General features: G+C 42.6%; 1 protein-coding gene across 1 annotated transcript in view; it reads right to left on the bottom strand.

Annotated features, from left to right (window-relative positions):
* ZFYVE1 (zinc finger FYVE-type containing 1) overlaps nt 1-21,346 on the bottom strand; it is a 44,872-nt gene extending 23,526 nt beyond the window's left edge. The window contains exons 1-2 of the mRNA XM_018054006.1: nt 21,054-21,346; nt 18,813-19,753 (exon numbers count right to left, since the gene is read on the bottom strand). Coding sequence (XP_017909495.1) covers nt 18,813-19,295 — 483 coding nt within the window. The 5' untranslated portion in view covers nt 19,296-19,753; nt 21,054-21,346. The remainder of the gene's footprint in view (nt 1-18,812; nt 19,754-21,053) is intronic.

Raw genomic sequence — 26,434 nt, 5'->3', positions numbered from 1 at the left:
ACCATTTCCTTCTCCAATGCATGTAAGTGAAAAGTGAAAGTGAAGTCGCTCAGTCGTGTCCGACTCTTAGTGACCCCGTGGACAGCAGCCCACCAGGCTCCTCCGTCCATGGGATTTTCCAGGCAAGAGTACTGGGGTGGGGTGCCATTGCCTTCTCCTACACTTACCCCTAGCAAACAGCTAACAGGAACTTTGAAAGCCTCAGTCAGTATATAAGAACTTAATGGTCATAAAAATGTTAAAACTATTAACTCTTAAAAGAAGGCATAGGAGGAAATTTTGCAACCATGGATTAGGCAATGTCTTCTCATATATGACACTAAAAGCAATACAACAAGATTTAAAAAATGGATAAAATGGGCTTCATCAAAATTAAAAACTTTTATTCTGCAAAGGATACCATTAGATGAAAAGACAATCCAAAGAACAGGGGAAAATATTTGCAAACCACATATCTGATAAGGGACTAATGGTCCAGAATATGTAAATAATTCTTACAACTCAGTAAGAAAAAATAACCTAATTAAATATTAAGCAAAAAATTTGAACAGACATTTCTCCAAAAAAGACATAAATTATCAATAAGCACATGAAAAGATGCTCAACACCATAGTCATCAGGGAAATGCAAACCAACCACAATAAGATATCCCTTCACACCCACTAGGATGGCTATGATCGAAAAGATAATGGCAAGTTCTGGTGAGAATACTGCGAAATTTCAATGCTCAAACACTCCTGATGAGAATGTAAAATGCACAGCCACTCTAGAAAACAGCATGGCAGTTTCTCAGAAAGTGAAACATAGAGTTACCACATGTCTCAGGAGCTCTACTCCTAGGTATAAACCAAAAGAATTAAAAACATACATCCATACAGAACTTGAACATGAATCTTCACAGCAGCATTATTGATAACCGTGAAAGATGGAAACAACCCATGTGTCCATCAACTGATAAGTGAATATACAAAATGTGGTATATTTATACAATGACTGAATATTATTCAACTATAAAAAGTACTGATATATGCTACAAGATGGATGAACCTTGAAAACATCATATTAAGTGAAAGAAGCCAGACACAAAATGTTACATATTATATAATTCCTTTTATATGAAATGTCCACAATAGGTCAGCTGATAGAGATGGAATGTGTATCAGTGGCTGCCAGGGGTGAAGGGATGCAGGAAACAGGGAGTGACTGCTGGTGGGTACAGGGTTCCTGTTTGGGTTGATGAAAATGCTAAGGACTTAGACAGTACTAAGGGCTGTACAACTTTATGAATATACTGAAAGCACTGAGCTGTGTATTTTAAAAGGATGATAAATACATGGTATGTGACTTACATCTAAGTAAGACTATTTTTAAAAAAAGAACAACTTACAAGTCAAACTCCCATCTATCCATAATTCCTCTGTTTACAGTTTAAAAACACTGCAGTCCTTATAAGAAGTCAGGCCATGAGACTTCCCCGGTGGTCCAGGGGTTAAGAATCTGCCTTCCAATGCAGCAGATGCAGGTTCCTAAACAAGGAACTAAGATCCCACGTGCCACAGGGCAACTGAGCCCAAGCGCCACAACTACTAAGCCTGTGAGTTCCAGAGCCCACGCTCCACAGTAAGAGACGCTCACGCCACAAACAGAGAAAACTTGCGTGCCGTGACAAAATTTAAAAAATAGTCAGGCCAGGAAGGAAGGGAGCTGGTGTCAATGAGAGAGATCCCAGACTGGAGTTCCAGGAAGACGCTCAGGGGCTGTAACTCTCAGAATACAAATCCCCAGGGTCAAAGCTCCTAATTCAAACACCTGGTGTTCTACTCCAGCTAAAGGAGTGATGAACCTTTACAACTCTTATCCTCCAGCCAGGAGACAAACAAACAATAACAACAACACAGAACACATTCCTGACTCTCAAGAGTCTGCTGGTTTGATAAGGAGAAGTTACAGGGAGCCAGACCACTGGGTGTGATAATATGATGTCTTCATTTCCCATAATCTCATCAAGATAGTAAAGCACTCACTATTCCATTAATAACGTCACTACGATTATTACAGGAATAGCCTTAATGACGATATTTTATTTACTGAATGCCCACTGCACTGACAGTGCCCTTCCCTAGATGCATGAGGGCAGAATCAAGTCTGCCCTTATACCCCCAGTACTCAAGATACGGCCTGGCCCAGGAGAGGAGTTCAATATCGAGTTACTGAATGAATGAAGCAGTGCACCTTGCTAGGAACTTTGATCACTTTTCTCCACCCTGGATCGTCCACAGGGCTGAACACAGCAGCAGCATTTGATAACTGGGCTCACTGATCTCCCAGGCAACTGAGAGGAACAAGAAGTTACACAGAACAGCCCACTTTGGACCCATGTCACTCCGCCAGTATCGTTCCAAGCTGCTAAGCTGGCCGCAAGAAAACAAAACAAAAGCTCCATAAACCTCTACCAGCAAGGAGTCAGATAAGGTCAGAGCGGCCAGCTGCAAGAGTCATCAAACAGTCTGGAGGAAGAAGACGAGGCCCAGGGGTTTTCCCCCCTGGAAATGAACTCAATCATGAATCCATTATCCAAAAAAAAAAATCACAATGGGTATCCAGGACACTCAAGAGTGGGCACCTGAAAAGAGGCCTGTAGGAGCTGTTAAATGTCTCAAGATTTATACCGATGAAGTACCCACCAAATGATGTGCATAACATATAGAAGTAAGTCACTGGAGTCAGCATTTGGGGATATGATTTCAGCACCAGGTGTGCCGGGGTATGTTAAACACACAAGTTCACGTGTGCATGTGCAGATAAGTCTGGCGCAAAGAATTCTAGGAGGCTCTCAAAGCTCAGGCTGGTTTTTCTACCAAGGAGCCCTGGATAATCATTCAATATGCACTGACTGCATTTTTCCACATGTAAAATGAGGATATAACCATCTTTGCCTCCCCTGACTGGGTACTGGTTGCTAATCAAATCAACAGATAAACGAGAAAATGCCTGGCAAACTGAAACCATGCTTCGTTTTTCCTTCTACCTTTCGCATGACTTTGCTCCCTGTTCTAATACTCAATTCATCCTTAACCTGTGGGCAGCTTCCCCGGAGCCAGGAAGGAGACAACAGCCTAGGGAGGAAGCAGCAAGACCGGTTTTTCAGTCAGAAGAGAGTGAACTCAAAGTGTTAGTCTCTGCGTCCAACTCTTTGCGACCCCATGGACTGTAGCTCGCCAGGCTTCTCTGTCCATGGGATTCTCCAGACAAGAATGTTGAAGTGAGTTGTCATTCCCTTCTCCAGGGGATCCTCCTGACCTAGGGATCGAACTCAGGTCTCCCCCACTGCAGGCAGATTCTTTACCATCTAAAGCCACCTGGGAAGCCCTCAGTCGGCAGAAGAGACGGTCAAGAAAAGATAAGAAAGATAAGAAGACTCCCCTGATGAAGGAAGGCTGGGGCCAGGCGTCACAAGGCTGCTGCTCTGCTGGTTCTGCCTGCTCCCACTCTGCTCCATTCCTGGGCTGAAATAAGCTAGCTGACTCTGAGCCCTGCCAACTGGTCACCCCACCCAACTTGACATGCTGGGAATGGTCCTCGGCCCTGACCCAACAGCAAAAACAGGAGCAACACCCCAAAGGTGCTCCTCCCCAGCCTCTGCCTTCCGTCCTCCTCCTGCTCGCATGGACCTCAGGCAGGTCAGAAACACCCAAATTCAACTCCCAGTGTAGCTCTGGAAAAGCTACTTAACTCCTGAAACCTCAGGGAAGTGAGATGGTAAGAGATTCTACAACCCACAGGGCTACTGAGAGGACTAAAGGCGATAAGGCACGCAAAGGGCACAGTACAACGCCTGGCACACAGCAAGCGCTTGATGAATACCAGCCATTATTTAGTAAAGACGAGGCCGCTGGGAAAACATCCAGGGGCACAGCAACAGCTCCCGGGCTTGCGCCTGCTTGTGGCTCAGAGGTTGTTCATCCAGGGACTGAGGCAGTGATGGGGTGAAATCTAAACTAATTCTATCTGAAAATGAAAAGAACTCACTGCTTGCTCCTGGTAACTCCTTTCCACTCCCCCTAAGCAAAACAACATAGTATTATTGATACAGACTTTATAGCTTGGTCTTCCCTTGTGGCTCAGCTGGTAAAGAATCTACCTGCAATGCAGGAGACCTGGGTTCAATCCCTGGGTTGGGAAAATCCCCTGGAGAAGGGAAAGGCTGCCTACTCCAGTATTCTGGCCTGGAGAATGCCATGGACTCTATAGTCCATGCGGTCGCAAAGAGTCGGACGTGACTGAGCAACTTTGACCATCACCATACCCATCTTGAAGAAATCAAACAACACACCCCTCTCTCTATCACTGTCTCACCCACAAAGCTTTTCGTTTTGGGTAAAGTTCCAAGGAGAGTTTCTAGAATGAAATGCTATAGTACTCAATGATCTACACTGTTCCAGCTCAGAGTTCAGAGCAACCTGCTGCTGCTAAGTCACTTCAGTCGTGTCCGACTGTGTGACCCCATAGACGGCAGCCCACCAGGCTCCCCCGTCCCTGGGATTCTCCAGGCAGTTTGCAACAGTGAAAAAGGCAACCTCTGACCCAAGCAGGAAAGGGGAATGATGACAGTCTCCGAGAGATTCCTTCTCGGCCCTCAGAGAATTATTCCAGGAAGAATGACCATGTGGGCCTTGCTCTGAGGCGGCTGAGGGAGGAAAAAGCAAGAGACGGGACAAAAATCGAAGTAAAAAGCCTTTGAAGGAGGAAAGTTCAACAGAGCAGAGGCAGTAAAGTTAAAGACACCGGAATATACTCCAAAGGAAAGAAACTCAGGACTGAGGTCCTCTCAGTTCTGGTCGCTCTGAGTGCAGAGGATCTGATCTGCATCAATTACAAACACACAGTCCTCTAAGCTGTTATAGCTGAGGACAAAAATCAGGTCCTTTCCCAAAGTAATGAAAGGGCTAAGAGAAGCATGACCGCTCGGCCCCCCACAGCGCTCATGGTAAATCCCATCCTTGGACAACAAAGATGATTTTATACCTCTCCACTGAGATTCTAAAATTACTCAAAATTAATAAATTATCCTCAAAGTTAAGTTCCCACTAATTACATTTATGTGAGGGTCTGTGCTGGAGAAGACTCTTGAGAGTCCCCTGGACTGCAAGGAAATCAAACCAGTCAATCCTAAAGGAAATCAACCCTGAGTATTCACTGGAAGGACTAATGCTGAAGCTCCACAACTTTGGCCACCTGATGCAAAGGGTCAACTCACTGGAAAAGACCCTGATGCTGGGAAAGACTGAAAGCAGAAGAAGAGGCCAGCAGCCAATAAGATAGTTAGACAGCATCAACAACTCAAGACGGGAATTTGAGCAAACTCTGGAAGACAGTAAAGGACAGGGAAGCTAGGAATGCTGCAGTCCATGAGGTCACAGAGTCAGACACAACTTAGAAACTGAACAACAACTCTAGTTTATTCTGCGTTCATTCCATTTTTGCCCGAGCTCCAATGAAGAGACAGAACCCAAAGAAACCAAATCAGATTCTCAATCTTGGCAGAACTGGAACCACTATCTCAGAAGGAAATGAGAACTTGATTATTTCATTTAATCTGTACACAAAAAATATGCTGCTTGCCATTTCAGTAAACAAAGAATGCTGCCTGCCATTCTGGTAAACAACTAATGTTGCCTCCAACCAGCCACCATTCACTGCAGCCACCCCACCCCTCCTGCCATGGTTTACCCTGAGGGGATTCAGGATGGAGAAAAACAGAATACTGACTCTAGATAGTAAAGCTGTATATCAAAGGAATAATTTCAGTGAGCCCAGATTCTTGCATCATCTCAAAGAAAAGCACTGAAATCATTAACTTGAGATTTCTGTTCTTTGTAATTAGCAGTGATCTTTTGATGTTGGACTAGAAGCCCCAGCAAAAACTCCCTTGTATCCTGGTTTCTCCTTCAACGCCTTGAAACGGTTCCTCCGAGCTATCTGAGAGGCTGCTGCTGCTGCTGCTAAGTCACTTCAGTCATGTCCAACTCTGTGCGACCCCAGAGACGGCAGCCCACCAGGCTCCTCTGTCCCTGAGATTTGCGGGGCAAGAATACTGGAGTGGGCTATCTGAGAGGCTACCCTAGGCTATACTCCTCAGTAAAGTCACCAAGTAAGACCTAATTCTCAACTTTTAGGCTGTGTCTTTTCTCTACTGACCAATCAATATGTATCAAGCTTCATCTAGTATCTGGTACTAATCTAACGGTGTAAGACCAACATAAGTATAAATTTAGGTATCATTTTCCATATTCTGTAGGAAGGAAAGGAGAAGTGAAAAGTGAGGATGCTCTTCTCTGAAAAATCCAGAGCCATTTTCATCATGCTGAAAAAAACTCCAGGCAAAGATTTAAGTCCATGGCCTAATTTTCAGATAAAATTTTACTTAAACAATGTCAAACAGATCAGGAGCCAGTCCACTGTTAAAGTCCCAAAGCAAAGGAGGTTCCCTTCCAACAGCAAATCCCTACTGCCAGAAAGTTCTAGTAAACCTGCTCCCCTCAACCCAGCTAGTTCAGAAAATTACCTTTCATCCTATCCTCAAAGGACTGTACATTTTTGTGTTCACCCACGCATGTGCCAATCAAGTTTCATGTAAAAAACAATTGTTTCTCAATCAAATGTTTTCTTAAGACCACTGAAGTCACAGGATTGGCTTCACAAACACATTGAGCACATTTGGTAAGCCCAAAGATCGTTTTCTTCCACTCCAGTGTCCTCAAAAGAGTTCTGTTACTTGAGAGGTCAGGAATTCTCCTCCCATGTCTTCTAACTACCAGTGCCTCTGACATATGACCTCACAGTGCTGCCTGCAGCTCCTCTAGCAGGAGAGAGAAATGTTTCTATGTAGAGATGATCCACAAAACAAATTCTTTTAGACGGGTCGTTTTTAGCTCCATGGTCGATTTCTTTGACTTCACCCAACTCACCCAGTTCAGCTGTCCATTTACATCTGAGTGAAAAGCTTTCCAAAGCAATGCTAGATTCTGGGGATTGGAAATACCGCATCATCCTCAAGACCCACATCATCCTCAAGGAACTCTTCCAAGAAGCTTCCAAATGGAAGATGCCCCGTTTTCAGTGGTGTGGCATGGCATACTCATATCTGGCCAGCTATAGAAACAGACGGAAGCTCTGGTAAAGGCTCTGGGATTAGTAGTAACAACCCTAGGCTAGACAAAAGACAGCAGAGCTGGGCACAGGGAACTATACTCAATATCCTATGATAAACCACAAAGGAAATGTTTTACTTTTTTAAAAAGTGAGAGCTTGATTCAGATCTACCTCCACCTGGATCGCACCATGGACAATTTTCTCTACCCTTCTCTTAATCACAGCCTCCAGTCCCCACCCACCACCTCTGTTCACATTTTCCCATTATTCCTAGTTCCAGCTTCCCACTAGAGCATACTCCAGGCTGGCAAGAGTCTAAGCTGTGCTGTTTACCACTGTAGCCCTAACACAGGGCCTGACACACAACAGGAAACCTGTACTTATTTGTTAAGTAAGTGAATAAACACAGCACAGAATGTCTAGATGCTATATTCTCTCTAGGGAAGGCCATAGCATAGTATTACCCCTTAGGGTCCAATCTGGGGACTTCCCTGGCAGTCCGGTGGTTAAGACTGCAAGGGGCATGGGTTCGATCCCTGGTTGAAGAACTAAGATTCCACATGCTGTGCAGTGCGGCCAAGAAAATATCTTTTTTTAAAGTGGAGGGGGGACTTCCCTGGTGGTTCAGTGGCTACGACTCTGCACTCCCAATGCACAGGGCCTGGGTTTGATCCCTGGTTGGGGAACTAAGATCCTACCTATCTCAACATGAGTTCTCATGTTGCAACTAAGACCCAGCACAGCCAAATAAATAAAAATATATTTATTTTTTAAAAAAAGCGGAGGGGGTACAATCTGCCTCTACCACTCACTGACTTCAGAAAAACCTTAAAGAAATTATTTAATTTCTCTGGGCTCCATTATCTCATCTGTAAAATGAGGGTAACAATGTAATTTACTTCACAGGATTGCTGCGAGGATTAAGTTGGAGAGAATGCACAGCAAGCACTCAGCGCAGCGGAGGCGTGCCGTAAATGCTGTTAAGTGCCAACTGATGTTGCAGTGCCCTGGTCTGCCTCTAGGCCACACTCGAAGAGTAAATGCAACGTTCAGAAGAACTGAAGGGACTAGTGGTTTTCATTGTAAAATTAAGATAAAGTGGATACTTTCTTGTAGTTCTGTATCTTCAGTATTTTAACGTCACCAGTCTATGTTAGTTTTATAACTGGAAAATAACAAATGTTGCATAAAAAAGACAAAAAAATCACTGCCCTCTGGGATGGACTGCCTAACAGGTACAGCGTTTTCCTCTGGGATGACGAAAATGTTTTAGAACTAGACAGAGGTGGTGGCTGCATCACACTGAATGTACCAAATACCAATGAATCGTTTACTTAAAATCATTAATTTTGTTACATGAATTACACCCCTATTAAAAAAAAAAAAAATCACTGCCCTCAGGAAGCTTACATGCTAATGGGGAGAAGAAAGACCATGAGCAAAAAATATATATGGCAAACAAAATGTCCATGGACAAATGAAGAAACTGCAGTACATCCATACAATGGAGCTTCTCTGCAATACAAAGAAATGAACTGAGACACGCAACAACACGGATGACCTTCAACACCATTATGGTGAGTGCAAGAGGCCAGATACAAAACAGTACCGAATTATTCTATTTTTACATGAAACTCTAGGAAAGTCAAATCTGTAGCCGTAGAAGGCAGATGAGTGATTGCTGGGGACTGACTTCAGAAGGAAACCTTCTGAGAGGACGGAAACGCTCTATACCTTGAGCGTTATGGGAGCCCCAGGGGTGCAACTGTACTGTACTTACATCTCGAGTGTTGCGGAGGTGGTTACACAGGTATACACACATTTGTTGAAACTCACAAATCTGTACACTTAAAATGTGTACATTACAGAGACGTCCCTGGAGATCTAGTGGTTAAGACTTCGAGATTCCAATGCAGGGGCTTCAGGTTGGATCCCTGGTCTGGGAACCAAGATCGCACAGGCCATGGGAAAAGGCCAAGAAACAAAAAACTGGTTTTTGATGTACATATTATATTATGTGTAAGTTATACCACAAGGGTTGGTTTTAAGTACATGTTATGTCAAACAATGATAAGCAGAGTGAAGAAAAACCAGGAGAGAGGAGTAGGACTATAGGAACAGGCAGGAGCTGCTGTTTTAAATCTGGTGGTCAAGGAAGGCAGCACTATAAAGCCAAAATCTCTTTAGATCAATCCTTTAAAAAAAAATGCGGCAAACTCAATCTTCATGGTAGTGAAAGGAGAAGAAATGTATGAAAATCCAAAACAGTACATAAGCAGTTCCCTGGCAGTCCAATGGTTAGGACTCTGCTCTTTCACTGCTGAGGGCCCAGGTTCAATCAGATCCCTTGTTAGGGAGCATCCCCCAAGCTGCATGATGGTGCGGCCAAAAAAAAAAGAATATGGTACATAAGTCTAAAGGGATTCCCTTGCAGCTCAGCTGGTAAAGAATCCACTTGCAATGTAGGAAACCCCAGCTGGATTCCTGGGTTGGGACGATCTGCTAGAGAAGGGATAGGCTACCCACTCCAGTATTCTTGGGCTTCACAGGTGGTTCAGCTGGTAAAGAATTCACCTGCGATGCGGGAAATCTGGGTTCGATCTCTGGGTTGGGAAGATCCCCTGGAGAAGGGAATGACGGCTGCTGCTGCTAAGTCACTGCAGTTGTGTCCGACTCTGCGCGACCCCATAGACGTCAGCCCACCAGTCTCCCCTGCCCCGGGATTCTCCAGGCAAATGGCTATCCACTCCAGTATTCTCATCTGGAAAATTCCATAGAGTATACAGTCCATGGGGTCACAAAAAGTCAGACATCACTGAGTAACTTTCACTAAGTCTAAAATCATTTACATGTAGCGCTGGAAAGAAACATCTTTCCCCGGCAGTGGTAGATTTAACTTCATAATTCATGCAGTAGTGGGGAGAAGAAAGGAAGAAATAAGGGAGGGAGAGAGGGAAGGAAGAGTCTAGAGGGAGGGAGGGACGAGGAGGGAGAGAGAGAGAATTAGGGGAGGAAGGAAACAAAAGAAGGCGAGGAGGAGGAGGAGGAGGGAAGGAGGGAAAAAGAAGAAAGGCAAAGCGGGCTGTCTTTCTGGCTGCCCGTGAGGTGATCCAGTTCCAGACAACAGAGCTGACTAAGGACACGGGGAGAAACAAGCGTGCGCCCAGTGACCTACCAACCACAGACTGACCGCCCAGCCACCGGGACCAGAAAGGGTGCGTATGGAGAGTCAGGATCCTCAAGCAGCCTCTCCTCAGAGGCAAGGACAGAAGACAGCAGAGCCTTCCCAGGAAAGAAACCCCACCACCCCTGCCCAGTCATGCTTAACCTCCCAATTTTCACTTTAAAGCATTTTTCAGAGATTACTCAAACTAGTAAGGCAGAAAATTGACGCTCAATAAATGTTTATGACTGCTGTTGAATGACACACGTGAACTGAATTAAACTCTTTGAAAAGAAAGGTTATAAGAGATTATAGAAAACAGTTCAGCCATGTATTAATTAGATGACATATTCACCAGGCAGGAGAATGGGCTGACAGGTAGAGGAATTTCTAGAATACTCTATGACTGCTGAATTGCTTGGGATTTTATTCTCTTAACTTGAACCTGGGGCATCTGTGACTACATGTCAGAACCAGGCTCCGTCTGTTCAACTACTCTAAGAGTCAAGTTCCTGGGAAAGACAGCAATAACCCAGTCACAAGCAGAAGAAAATTAGGAAGGAGAGAAAAAAAAAAAATTCCAGAAGCTACAAGAAAACTGTATTATCCTCCATGAATTCAAGCCAGAGGCCAAGTGCTTACATATGGTGGGTATACCTCTCTGCCACCACCAAGGATTCCAGCTACCACCAAGTTGACCTCACAAACAGGTCAAAGGGAACCTCTTAATTATTGGCCAAAAGCTGTTGGAAAGAGGGGCAAAATGAACAAAACATTCTCCAAGGAAACACCCACCCTTTCCTGCCTCCGAAAGTTCCTCTGTGTCCCTTCCCACAGGTCTTTCCAATCCTTCTTGCCTGAAAGCTTTCTATCTCTTTCCCTTCTTTGTGATCTCACCCACTAGGTTTCCGCTGGTTGCCCCTCACTGATCAAATGTGTTCAATACATTTTAGCAGTTCCAACCTCAGCTGGAAATGATCTCTTGGGAGCTGTTCCCAAAGCAGACAGGACTCCCCAGAAAAGTCCAGCCAGCCATCAGAAGGCTTCCACGTGACACAATCTGCAGGACCAACTCAAGAGTAGTACAGCCAGGAGACGTGGCCACAGGGAAGACATACACTGTCATCTTAATAAGAAATCTGCCTGGTGTACTAACCCCGACTCAAAAAAGCCAAATGTTTACCAAATTCCAGAAAAAAAATCAATCACTTCAAGGAACTGACAGACCAGAAAAAAATTAGAATCATACAAACTGGAGGTAACTTAAAATAGTTAAAGATAGGTTCCCTGAAAAGCTGACTCACCGTGGTTTTGATGGCTTGCATGGGTCAAATTTTAAACAGGCCTGGACTAAACAAAATAGCCTCCCAGGTTAAATGCCAGGAGTCTGTTACAACTGAATAAGCCCAAGGCTGAGTGAGTTCACAAGATGCTGAGCAGAAATTAGGGGCATATGATAGGGGTTCTTTCATCTTCCTGTTTGTCTGAGTCATCCTCAACCCCGGTTTCCCAATAATATCATACAATGCCCTCCCGCAACTACTATTACTAAACAAAAGGGGATTTTACTTGGCTTTCTATGAGTAAAAGGTGGTGGAGGGCGATGGAATCTCTGCGGTTATACCAATTACTGCTTATTATTTTGACAGACAGCTCCTAAGCAGACCTATGGGAGGGGTTTTTCATTACATTTTTTAACATGGCACCTAATAACCAAGAGTAAATATATTTGTGTTTTGACCAGAATTTGCCAAAGGGCTAACCAGCCACAGCACCAAAATGAGTCCTTATACTATAATAGTTTGACCATTCGAAGAGAAAAATAAGGAAGTTCCACAAGTTAGAAGATTATGATCCCCAGGTTGCCTACCTACCGACCGGTTAAGTCCTGAGGGGTTTCTGCCAGCTTCTCTGAAACAGAGGTCCTGGGAAAAGCAAGCCCCTGGAAGGTACCCTAGACCAGGCAGCTGAGGACAAGGCCAAGGGGGTCACCCGCAGATGAGTCTAAGACAAAAGCAGAATAGAAATGGGACAGACCAGCACAGCCTGTTTGGGGTCAAGGATTCCCATACAGTACAAAAACATCCTCAGCTATTTCCCATTCCTGAATCCCACTAGAATAACGTCTCTTTTAGCCAATTAAAAAAAAATAAAAGGCCAACTCCCAGTGTTCTGAGCCACACTATTCTGGGACTGTAAACAAGTGAAGCAGCCAAACAACGTGATGGGTCTTCTTAAAGGAACGGTCTCAGTGAGATGAGGTCCACCACTGACTTCACTGAAGGACAGGAAGACTTACCCTGGCCTTCCCTTTCAGACAGGACCTAAGGCTCTGGATTTCTAGTCTAGGAAGGCCTACCCCAGGAGACACTTTCTTAAGTGTCTCATGGACCACTCCTGGCTCACTGGGCTTCCTTATCACCCCACATGTTCAGCAGGAGGGGATTTAACTTCCAGAGCTTTTTGGCATGAAGAGGACACAGCCCTCCTACCACTGGGGATCAGTTAGCATGAGGATGAAATGGGCAAGAGATGGTTAGTGCGTTGCTCTGTTCTTATAGCAAGTTTGTAGAAAAAAGACAGTGGAGAATGGAGTGGTTGTAAAAAGAAAGAAAAACTTGGGGTTTAAGTATTTATACACATATATTAGATGTGGATCTGTGTATATATAAATGTATCATTTTATATATATATATAGTATATGAATTTTTTCACCATTTCTGTGACTAGAAATATTTCAGCAAGACAAGATGTCTGAATCCCTCACAAGACTCAACAAAGAGGAAAATACTACCCCCTACCTCCATTAAGAACTCTAATTTTTAGAACTTTATTCTTTTAACCTTTGAGTTATTTGCTAAGGGCGTTGTCTCTAACTTCAGGTGACTATAGATCTCTTGTCAGTGTGGATCATTTACTTATTGCGAGTTTCTAAATAATGGACCCATGAGTCTCTGGTTTTCCAAGTACAGTTCCAGTAATGTCTAGAAAAATCAATGAATACAATACAGAAGGTCTAACCATTTCACTAGAGAGGTTACAAAATATGCCAAAAGATAATATTGATTTCAGCTAAATTACTTCTGAGGAACAGAAAGAACCAGAAGAGGGAAGAAAAAGTGGTGTATTGGTTAAATGTTTTCCACTTCACTGGAATCCAGGTCTCATATCAGAACAAATCTTCATCTCTTAGATCAGTTTCAATCTTAGCACCCTTGACATTTTGTACCAGGTTATTCTCTAGGTGGGGGTTACCCTATGCATTTTAAGATACTCAGCAGGACTCTGGTTTCTACCCACTAGCCAGGAGCACATAATCCCTGATCCCCCAGCAGTGACAATTAGAGGAGTCTCCAAACATTACCAAATGCCCCCCCACCCCTGCCCCTGGGGGCAAGCAAAATCACCCTTGGTTGAGAACTACTATGCTAGATAATAACAAATGAGATTACTTTAACTTTTTCTTTATTATGTGAACTGAGTTCTTAAAAGTTTTATCAATATAAGTCTGGGGTTTTATCAATTTAAACCTGGGGTTTTAACCAGGTGTTATTTGCACAAACCAAATGCCTAGGAGTCACTACTGAGTTCTCTCACTCCTTCACTCAACCACCCAACATACCAGCATTCCTGTTTTACATCCAAACTTTGTGCCAAATTCATCAATGTTTTTCCATTTCACCATGACAAAGACTGCACCAAATCCAGGCTCCTTCTCCCCTCTGCATCTGCTACAGCCTCCTAAGTGGGTTCCCTGTTTTCTTCTTGCCCTCTCCTAGACACTACAATGTCTCCTAGTCTTCACACCAAAGTCAAGAGCATCTCTAAAACACTTCTATCAGTGCAAATGACCTTCTAGCATAAAGCAATCTGGTGCTTCCCATGACATTTAAAATCCACACTTATTTCCATGGCCTACAAGGCCCCACAGGATCTGGCAACTGCTTACCTCTGCACCTCCATCCTCACCACTCTGTCAGCTCACTCCAGTGACACAGGCATTCTTTCTCTACTCAAACATGCCAGCCTACCTGCTTTCTGTTCTCATTTTCCTCTGTCTGGAGGTCTATTTCCCCAGGTGGTATTAACCATCATGTCTTTGCTTAAGAGTCACCTCTACAATAAAACCTTCCCTGACCATCTGGCAAAAGTGGCTTCTCAGTCCTCTTCCTTGATTATACATCTAAACCACCTTACTTATGTGTTTTACATGTGTGAACTTTGCTTTCCTCCCTTAATGGTAAGCTCTTATGACGGCATGGACCAAGCCTTATCTCTGGAGCCTAGAAAATGACCGGCATCAGCAGATATACTCCATAAATGTGATGAATGAATGAAATGTCTTTGGCTAGTAGACCAAATGTGTCCATTTAAGAGCCACCAATGAGTTCCTGCTTCTGAGACTAAAAGTCAGTCTCTCCCCAAATTTGCCATTCCAGTATATACTCAAATGGCAACGAGTTAATGATAAAATTGTCACCCCCAAAAGGAAGCTTTTTGTCCTTTTCAGGTTTTCCAAAAGAAACTAAATAATACTCAGATCACAAACAACAAATCTTAGGTGATTCTAGGCCAGAGAATTTGAGGGAACTTCACATAACAGTAACAGCCTACAAGCTGCTAAAATAATCCCTATGCACTAAACTGAAACTGATCAAAGCCCACAAATGCCTAGAAACATGCAGAGAAAAACAAACTCAGGGCCTAAATCATGAAATCTTCACTGATAGGAGGAAGGAGTTCTTCAGTGCTAACCGTTGTGCACGTACATAGAGCTCTGTTTCATTTGATCCTCACAGTAGCCATGAGGAACTGGTGAGTTGATGCTACTGACCAGAATGAAGTTTGATTAGAACGTTTAAATGACTTGGTGAGAGAGAACAGAAGTGTTATAGCACAAGGATCTTGGAGCGCAAATCTTCTGCCACTTACTTCTCTGCGTTTCAGTGTCCTCATCGAGAAAATACACTGCTTGTAGATGATATGCTGTATTCCCCTAAAATGCATATGTTGAAATCCAACTCCCAACGTGATGGCATTAGGAAGTAAGGCCTTTGAGAGGTGATTCAGTCATTAGGGTAGAAATCTTATCAACAGGATTAGTGAGCTTATAAAAGACACTCCAGAGAGGTTCTTCCTGCAACATGAGGACATAGTGAGAAGACAGCTGTCATGAACCAAACACTCATCAGACACTGAATCGATCAGTGCCATGATTTTGAACTTTCTAGCCTCTAGAACCATGAGAAATAAACTTCTGTCATTAATAAACCTCCCCATCTATGTTACTCTGTTATAGCTGCCCAACTGACTAAGGCATACACTTACTTCATAGGCTGTGGTGGGGTGAAATTGCCCCCACCCCACCTCCAAAGATGCCATCCTAGTGCCTAGAACCTGTGAATATGTCACTTCATGGGGCAAAAAGGCTTCGCAGATATGACTGAATTAAGGACCTTGAAGTGGGGAAAATATGCTGGATTATCCAAGTGAATCCAACATAACCACAAGGATCCTTGCAAGAGGGAGGCAGAAGGGCCACAGGCAGAGAAGCAAGTGACAGCAGAAGAAAAAAGATGGAGAAAGGGATTAGAAGATGTTAACACTACTAGCTTTGAAGCTGGATGGTGGGGCCACAAGCCAAAGTACACAAGAGGCTTCTTGAAGCTAGAAAGATAAGGAAACAAATTCTTCCATAGTCTCCAGAAGGAACAAAGCCCCATCAATCCATTTTAGGACTTCTGATCTCTGACCTATAATAGAAAAACTTGTCATATTTTAAGTCACTAAATCTGTGATAATTTGTTACAGTGACAGTAGGAAACTAATACAGAGCTATCTATCATCAGGATTCAATGAGCACAAATGCTATGCATAGTGCCAAGTACCACAGTAAGAGCTCTTTAAATTTTAACTACGATGAGTCAAGACCAGAACCCAGGGGAGATTCAGAGAAGCACTGCAGGAACAAAGAAAATAAGGTTCAGAAATTTGGTAGTATTGATCGAAATTTAAAATGCACGTATCACTTGACAAAGATTCCATTTCTAAATAGATTTATAGAATGTTCAATACACCCTTGGTTGTAATAACTCAAACATCCCGTAATAGGCTAAAATTATAGAAAAACCATTTAACCGAGTACTAGGCAGCCTTTAAATAATGAGGTAAACCCCAAAGTGCAGATCAGGAAAGTTCTACAAGTATCCTTTGGTGAAAAACAGCCAAGGACAGAGCAGCAAGTATATTAGATTCCCTTTTTGTTGAAAACTTTAAAGGATGTATACGTATATTCATAAGCATACGTGACAAAAATTCTAGAAGGGCACATAGTTAACTGTCAATGGTGAATGTTCTAACAAAAGAGACCAAGAGCATAGGGTAGGAGGGGAACTCTTGTCATTGTATGTCCTTTCATATGGTTTCAGCCTTTTTACTAAGTATGCGTGTGATATTCATTTCTAAAACACTGAGGCTGAGATGTGACATCACCAATCAAGTATTTATGGGCTGATATGTCCACCGTTGTAGGACCCAGGGCACAACACAGGGTCCTGCTCTCCAGGAGTTTACAATCTAGCTGAGTTAATCATCTAGATTTATATCAGACAATCACTTCTCTAATTGTTTCAGACGTGCACATTAGAAAAGGGAACCAGACAGTTTCTCCACATACTTTCCCACTATGACTCTATGAGAGCAAATCTCCACCTAAAATTCTCATCTAATCCATTAGTCCCAACCAAAGCTGCTTGCAATTAATAAACTGTTTCCTGGGAAGTACTCAATGTTTATGAAGGAGAAATCTTTACAGAACAACCCAATTATTTTATATATATATATATAAAAAACACATTACAAGAAAAACAGATGCACAAACAGTTGGATTTGTCTTCTTTGGTATACATTCTTCTATTTTCTTAATTCTCTACTAAGAAATATGTATCAATGCTACAAAAAAAAAAAAATTACAGCATCCTCCCCTTAAGAAACACTCTTTTTGGTGTTGACACAATATCCATGAGGATTACTGGTCATCCCAAATCTTCCTCTCATTTTATGAAACTGACAACACTGCAAAGTATTCCACATTAAAGAGAACTGGTGGTAAAACCAACAAGAATCATCCAAATCCAAGTGTTCCATTTATAAATATTTAGTCCACACTGTCATCCAATTAGAGCATAATCCATAAAGGAGACATTATTGCTAACAAGGGAGGCAGAAGGGGATCTGGGTCACTCTTCCATAACTCTATTATTTCCTTTCAACCAAGAAAGAAAAGCCTGTGTTAGCCAAGTATTTAGCTGACAATACATGTACATAGAAATCATGATGTAATTCATCTCCATAATCTTATCTAAGGAGGAAAAAGACAGATGAAAAATATTCAGGGGTAATTAGACAGTTTCCAAGTGGTAACTTACAAACATACTCCTCCAATCTGGAGGCCTGAGGAGTCGTCACAACTAAAAGTACCGAATGTACCACAAATACTCCCTGATACTGACAAATACAACAAACTGAGGCTGACTCCAAATCCCAGGCCCAGTGATAAGGGCCTTTCCATCTCCATTCCTAATTTCTTTGAATCCTCTCAATTGCTACTACGATGTGGAAGCAAAATTGAGGCACGGAGTTTAAATAACTTATCTGTGGTGATACAGTCAGTAAGTGAAGCCAGGATGGAATTCAAGCAGTCTTCATTTGAAAGAATAGAAATGATGATACTAGCTTAGCTTCATTGGCAAGTATAAACATTCATCTACCCCCTTTCCCAAACGGCCCAACTGTCATACACTTTCATCTCCCCAGCTTGCTCCTACCACTCACCACCCTCTCCCTAGCTCAGAACTGAATCAAATATTCTCCAGTCCTGTAATCACAGATGCTCTTACTGGCCTCTACTGATCAGAAGCTAATATATGAGAATAAGAGCCCACCTGGAGAGGGTACTACCCTTAGGAAATGCCCACTTTTCAAAGACCTGTCTCCCAATGGAGCTAGCAGGGTTATGACTTACAGCCTTCCACTCCCCTGGGACCCACCAAAAAAGTCAGTGTTTCTTTCCCACAGTCTCTCCTCATTCACATGTATTCACAACTTACCAAAGTGCTCTCATTCAGAAAATGGTTCTAAATCAGTTCTTTCTGATAATAATCCTAATAATGACAGCTATCATGTACTGAGTATTCATTATCTAGCAGGCTTTACAAACACTGTGTCATTTCTTCCTCACAACAACCCAATGAAGTAGGCACTGTCCCCAGTTTACAGACAAGAACATTAAGGCTCAGAGAGGTAAAGTACTGATAATCCAGCCCAAGGTCACGCAGCTGGTAAGTGACTGAATCTGACTCCATGCAACTTAAGCTTTCGGAAGTCTTGCCTCTTAGCGATTAAAATGTGAGCTCCTCCTGGACGTTCCCTGAGAGTCACCTGCCAACAACACATCTCCTCCACTACCACATGAATCCTACTATCACTGAGCGCTTACCTGAATTTCTTCATTTTCATCTACTAGGAGGAAACTCACAACCTTCTCAGTCATCTTCTTCCTCTTGGTCTCCTCATCCATCCCTTCTTCTTCCAGTAACTCCTGGACCTTAGTGACATGGTACACAGTAACGGGGTGCCTCCTTTTGTTACCCCCAGAATGAGTCCTCTTCTGGCACTCCAGGCACAAGTTGATTTTACAGGTCTGGCACCTCACCACTGCCCTCTGCTTCACGCCTGGAGAGTGCCCATTGGGGCCCTTGCAGGGGTCACAGTAAGGGACATGGCCAGCTTTGAGCCTGATCCGCTCATGGTTTCTCAGGCGCTCCTGCCGATGGAGTTCCTCCTCACAACGGAGACACTGCAGGCTGCAACACTCATCACACTCGAAGACAGCTTCATCAGCCCCACTGCAGGTGTAACTTTCCTGGCACAGCAGCCCTGGATTCAGGCCCTTCTCTGCTGGGGAAGTCTGGGCACTCATATTCAGACTGGAAGGAAACCACCTACCATGTAACGGTACCTGGGTTTTCCCCAGGGGAAGTGAAGACAGAGGTGTTGAGTCTGAAGACTGCACACAACTTCCACAGGGTTCTGAATACCCTAAAAAAAAGTGTTGTTTTTTTTTTTAAAAACAATCGATGTCCTATTAGAATTCTTCACACACTCACAAATGTTCCAATGTTTAATTTTCTGCCTCTAAGACTCTTGAATCAGCAGCAGTGTTGATTTGGTTTGATAGTTTCATCTTCCATAAAGTGCAGGCAAATATGTGGTCAAAAATCAACTTGAAAGAGTCTTTTATGGCTATCTGAGAGAGATCTGATGGAGTTACTGAGGTGGGCTCATGGGTGAGGCCTCAGCTGCAAGGTTTTGGTAATGAAAGAGTAGTCAGGAGCTTTTCAATATTATCCAACATCAAGTCAATATTTCTGGGGATACCTAGAATAGAGGCAGGAAAAGTATTTCACTCATCTAAAAAAAGTGCACCTTTACAAAAAGAATAAGAAGATTGTGATTAAATATGAGGCCAAAACTCCCAAGAGAAATTTCATTCTTGAAACTTAAATACTGACTCATTCTGATCCTAGAAATTTCTCCTCAAAATCATGATTAAGGCTGTTCCTTTTGAAAACAACTACCTCTAGGATCAAAGCACTTAACAGACTCTGTTGCTTGAAAGTACTAAGCAAACAGTCCTTGAAGGGACAACGTTCTGCACCAGTCCCTGCACTCCACAATTGGGAGAGGTGAAGAAAGATGCCTGTAAAAAGCTACGGAAGCAATAATAATAAACTCTAGCTCCATCAAAGTCCTGGACACGTCCAAAGACCCTTGTAACTGGGCTGTTTCAACTCTAGACAGATGCCTATTAAGGACTCTAAACCTGGAAAGAGTCACCATTCTATGGTGCTTAAAAACAATTATTGTACTTCCTTTCGCCCTTTTCTCTAATTGCAAAAAAGGAGCGACAGGAGACAGAATTCCTTCACTATGACCCACTGCAAAGCCAGGCGTGCAGTAAGTTAAATAATTTTTCTCTTTTGTCACTCAAAAGCCAACTTTAAAATTACTTAAAAAAAAAAAAGAAAGAAGAAAAATAAGCGGAGCAAGAAAGGGGCTTTTGTCCCTTCTACAATCATATTTCTAACTCCCCTTCGCCTGGACACACATTCTAATGCTCCAACGAAATGTAAAGCCCTCCTTTCAGGTATTCAACTCCTCCCATACAGAAATCAATCTATCCATCTAATTTTTAGATAAACAGAGAAGGCGAAAGGAATGACTAGGAGACCTTATTTACACCCTAATCACAGACGTGCCCAAGCAGCTCCCGCAACGTTAACAAAAATCAAAATTGTCACAATTGATTAAAAATGTAAAACCAACCTTCAAAAGGATACCTCTCCGCCCACCAAGACCCAAGCAAACAGTCTGCCCACTCGGCCTCCCACCTCGACGCCTCTCCCCAGCCGGGGATTTCTCACTCTTCCTTCCTCCCAGGCAACACCACCTCAACCCGAGGGGCTGGAGCAGGATCTAAGAACAAAGAAGGTCCCCCCAAATCTCCCCCACGCTGGCAGAGGCCAGAGCCGAATCCATTGTTTATACCACCCCACCCCCACCCCAGCCGCACCCGCCCCCCCTTCCTCCCGGGGGCAGAGGGAGCTCCAGGGCTATCGCTTGCCCGGCGCAGGGCCGTGCCCTTCCCTCCCCGACCGCGGCGGCCCGGGAACCCCACCACTAAGCAGTTCTGTCGCGGCGAGGCGGCGTCCGGGAACCACGGGGCGCCGGTGGAGGCGGGGGCTGTTCTTCAGGGCACCGGTGGATCCATCCCCATCTCCATCTCAGCACCCCCCCTCCTCCTTCGCTGCCTCCCGGGCTTCCTCCTCTCCCGTTGTCAGTTAGGATCAGCTGATCGGAGTGAACTTCTCCCTGCTCGGACTAACAGGAAGGCGTGAGCGCTGCAGCCCACTGAGGGAGGAGCGGGAGAGGTGGAGCCTGACAGCGGCGAGGGCGGAGAGGTGTGCGCACAGCCTCCTGGGAAGTGTAGTTCCTCGCAGGGCACGCTTCCCCTAGTTCCCGGAAGTGAAGCCTCTGAATGACTACAACTCCCGATACAGAAGACGCTGCTCCTGCGAAGAGGCGCTAGAGACTGGCTCTCGAGCATTATGGGACTCGAGTTTTTGCGCTGACTGTGGTTTCCGCAGGTTTCAGCACGTTGTTGTGGGTAGTGGCCAGAGAAGGAGTGGCTCTAAATTAGAGAACTGATGTAATATGTGGTATAGACCAGGCAAATAATTCGATTTCAAGTAACTTTTATTGCACACCATTCCTTCAGAAATGTGTTAAAAACACTCACCAGTTACCCAATTTCGTCTTGCACAAACTAAGACCAGAAAGAATTTATATGAGAATATAAGTAGTCTTGGAATGTTCTGCAGGCCAAGCATTAATTTTTTTTTCCTCCATTAATTTATTTCTCTGACCTTTCCTTACTTACCTTCAGAACTTCCAAGTTTTAAATCGACTTTTGGTTAGAGAGAGGTACATTTATCCAGGTAAATTTTCAGGCTACAATACAAGCTAATGGTTAACATTGTTACCTGTTTTTTTGTTTGTTTGTTTTGGAAATTGTCTTTTATTCAGTGCTTTAACTTTCTGTCTTTTCTATTGTTTCTTAGAACAACACCGGAAGAAAGCCTGGTGTAAAGAGCACTGGTCTGAGATGCTGAAGACTGTGATTGTTCTAGAAAGCTCTTGGGCAAATCATGCAACTATGAAATAAAAGGATTGTATCAATGTAATCTCAAAGGTCCCTGCCAATTCTCATGTTGTCTGACTCTGTCTTGATAATTGTTAACCCAGGAGAGAAAGTGATGGTTAAGTGACTTGCCAAGGTCATAAAGCAAATAATTGACAAAGCTGGGACAAGAACCCATCTCCTGAATTAAAGTGAGATAATTTTTTACCTGATGATTCAAGGGACATAGTTAGACCAATAGTAAAGCCCAATCTACATAATACAGTATAAGTTATTTGTGAGGGTTATATTGCTGGAAATTATGTTTTCAAGACGGGGCAGATAGCCAACAGTTGGACTAACAGCAAAACTTCATTGAGAAAGCCACATCACAAACCAAGATGCTAAGAACTAAGCTATCTGTAGCATGTTGTAATTTTCAGGTTTTAAAGGGAGAAGAGGAAAAGAGGGATTTTAGAAATGAACTTAAAAGATCTTGAACTGGGCTCTAAAGATTGGCTAGCATGTCACAAAATTTCCCTAGAAGGTTTTATTTCTAACCTACCACAATAATTTTTTATAATCTTAATAGTTTGCCTCATACTCCTAATCACAGAATGAGGATATTAATATATCTTGAGGACAAAATGGTATTTAAGTAAGAAGTGAAGTCACTTCAGTCATGTCCGACTCTCTGCAACCTCATGGACTGTAGCCTTCCAGGCTCCTCTGCCCATGGGATTTTCCAGGCAAGAATACTGGAGTGGGTTGCCATTTCCTTCTCCAAAATGGTATTTAATCCTTTTTAAAACTTTAAATGGTATTTAATCCTCCAGTACTTTGGCCAGTTGACGCGAAGAGCCAACTCATTGGAAAAGACCCTGATGCTGGGAAAGACTGAAGGCAGGAGGAGAAGGGGACGACAGAGGATGAGATGGTTGGATGGCATCACCAACTCGAGGGACATGAGTTTGAGCAAACTCTGGGAGATCGTGAGGGACAGGGAATCCTAGCATTCTGCAGTCCATGGGGTTGCAAAGAGGAGGACACGACTGAGAGACTGAACAACAACAACCGGGAGATAGTGGAGGAGCCAGAGGAGCCTAGTGTGCTGTAGTCCGTGGGGTCGTGTGGGGACTACAGATTTGACTTAGCAACTGAACAACAGCAAACCTAGTGGTTAGCTCAGGGAGGGAGCTGATATGATCAGGGCACATGGTAGGCATCTGGGTGTTTGTTGGTAGTGTTCTACTCTTGACCTTTGTAGTAGCTGTACCAATGCTCACTATATTTTGCTTTCCCGTTTGTATACAGTGCAATACAATACAAGACAGGTAGTCACTCTGTGCAACTGCATGGATTGAAGCCCACCAGGCTCCTCTGTCCATGTAATTCTCTAGGCAAGAATACTGGAGTGAGTAGCCATTCCTTTCCCTAGGGGATCTTTCCAACCCAGGGATCAAAACCGGGTCTTTTGCAGATTCTGAGCCACCAGGGAAGCCCATTTGTATATCTCACCATAAAAAATAAAATTTAAAAATTTTAATGAGAAAAAACTGAATAATGCAAAAGGTGACAGAAAAGTAGAATCTACGAGGTAAGCAAACCAAGCTGATGGACTTCCTGATTTCCTTAGGTCACTTCACAGCATTTTAAAGGTCTTAACCCCAACAAGACATACAAAACAAGTAAAAGGTTTCCAGGTTTGTCATTTTAAAATATGATAATCTATTTCATCAGATTATGTTTGAGTCCACCAACCTATGAGCTATATTTTCCTTCCAGTAGTTAAGGCAGAAGTTGTGAATCAAACTGCCTTAATCAATAAAAGAAATGATTTGGCTCACATAATTACACAATGTGGTGATTATCATTTCTGCCAAATCTCAATCTTGGCGTCAAATACCATATTCAAGATCTTATTTCCTTGTCCATTTCTTATCTTTGAAAAATGCGCTCAACTAATTTTTGACAAAGGTGCAAAAGCAATTCAGTTACAGGAAGGATTGTCTTTCCTTTATCTTTGAGGAAGAATGATGCTGGAGTAATTGCGCACAAAAAAATAGGCAAAAAGAAAAAAATTAACCTCAACTTGAACCTCATACCTTACACAAAAATTGATTAAAAACTGATCATAGATGTAAATGTAAAATGCAAAACTATAAAATTTAAAGAATAAAACGTGAGAAAATCTTCAAGACCTAGGCTAAGTGAAGAATTTGTTGACATGACAGTAAAAGTACAATTCATAAAAGAGAAAATTGATACAATGAGATGTCAACAAATTAAAAACATTTCCTCTGTGAAAAAGGTACTAGAAAATACCTTGATCTCTAGCTGTGCCAGTCAGATTTTCTGCCCAGGACATTTAGAATTAACATCCAAAAACAGTGAATAGAGTGGACATTTGCTACAGAGAGTGTGCTCAATATATAATCTCTTTTCTGTGTTTGCAGATACCTGTTGTGTGAGAGTTGATGAGACATTTCTTCAATCAGTGGGCTGACCATGGACCATGAGTACATAGTAACAACATTAAATAAATAAATAAAAACAGTTTGTAATTCAAAATGAAACTTCTGTTTCCGCGAGTATGTTATTCTAAAAAGACTTATGCAGCAGAATGCTCAGATGTTAGGTAAACTACAAAAAATATATATTTAAATACATTACTACACTGACAGGAAAATAAGAGCAATCCCCAAGTGTCAAAAAGAGAAAGTCAAAAAAGAAAGTTAAAAAAAACACACAAGCGGAGTGGTAATTCCTGGGGAAGCCTGGGGGGACTATCCTAGAGTCTGTTTTATATTTTTATTTATTTACTTTATTTGGCTGTGTCAGGTCTTAGTTGCAGCAATCGGGATCTTCAACCTTTGTTGCACATCTTTAGTCAAGATATGCAAACTCTTAGCTGTGGCATGTGGGATCTAGTTCCCTGATGAAGAGATTGAACCCGGGACCCTTGCATTGGGAGCACGGAGTCTTACCACCGGGCCACCAGAGAAGAGTCTTCATAACAATTACTAAGGAGAGAATTACTAGTAATAACAATTACTAAGGAGAGAAACAGAAGAGGAAACGGGGCAATAAAAGAGTCCTTGCAAAAGAAAAAGTGAAAGTCTCCTGTGACTCTTTGCGACTCCAAGGACTATACAATCCATGGAATTCTCCAGCTCAGAATACTGGAGTGGGTAGCTGTTCCCTTCTCCAGGGGATCTCCCCAACCCAGGGATCAAACCCAGGTCTTCTGCATTGCAGGTGGATTCTTTACCAGCTGAGCCACAAGGGAAGCCCCCCAAGAAAGCATGGAGTCCAAGGATGGACTAAAAAATGTACCTGCCAGCAGGGGGGGCAAGAAAAGAAACCAGTCTGTGTGACTATTGCTCGGTCATTAAGTTGTGACTTTGCGACCCCATGGACTGTAGCACGCCAGGCTCCTCTGTCCAACACTATCTCCCAGAGTTTATAGGTGGACTATAATCTATAATAATGATCACAAGTGTCTCTTATGAGAATCTGTAAACATGGTTTTGTCATCCTGAGGGTCTGAAGTTCGAACTGAAAGGAGAAATAGACAAATGCACTAAGAGCTGAAGGAAATCAGTTAAAATAAGAAAGACCTGAACAACATTATCAACCAACTTGATATTCCTAACAACAGCAGAACATACCTTCTCTTCACACAGGACATTCATCAAAATAGATCATGTTAGGCAATAAAACAAATCTCAGTAAATTTAGAAATACTAAAATCATATAAAGTGTTTTCTCTGATCACTATGGAATTAACTGGAAATCTGTATCTGAAATATATCTGGAAAATCCCCAAATATTTAGAAATTAAATGATACACTTCTAAGGTATTCTGAGTTGAATGAAAATGAAAACACAATAAATACAGACAATGCTTAGAGAGAAATTGTAGGATATAAAGCTTGTCTCAGAAAAAAATATAGGTCTCAAAGCAGTTATTTAGGCTATTGTCTTAGGGAGCTAGAAAACAAGAGCATGTTAAATCCAAAATAAATAGGAAAAAATAATTAAGATCAGAGCAGAAACTTACGATATAGAAAACAATAGAGAAAATAATCCAAAAGATGGTTCTTTGACAAGACTTTTTTAAATTGGTAAATTTATATCTAGACTTACCAAAAAAAGATAAAAAAGACACAAACAGTTACAAAAATGGAAACAAGAATCACTACAAATCTTGATATAGTAGAAGAATAATAAATAGTATTAATAACTTTTTGTTATTATAAATTCAACTACTTACAAGAAACGGCCAAATTCCTTAAAGCAAACTGCCAAACGTGACTCTAAATGTAACCAGAATAACCCTTTATCTATTAAGATGAATTTTAGTTTAAAACTTCCTC

Source organism: Capra hircus, chromosome 10, assembly GCF_001704415.2.
Source record: "Capra hircus breed San Clemente chromosome 10, ASM170441v1, whole genome shotgun sequence".
In the NCBI taxonomy this organism is placed as follows: domain Eukaryota; kingdom Metazoa; phylum Chordata; class Mammalia; order Artiodactyla; family Bovidae; genus Capra; species Capra hircus.
This window is presented reverse-complemented; position numbering and strand designations above follow the sequence as displayed.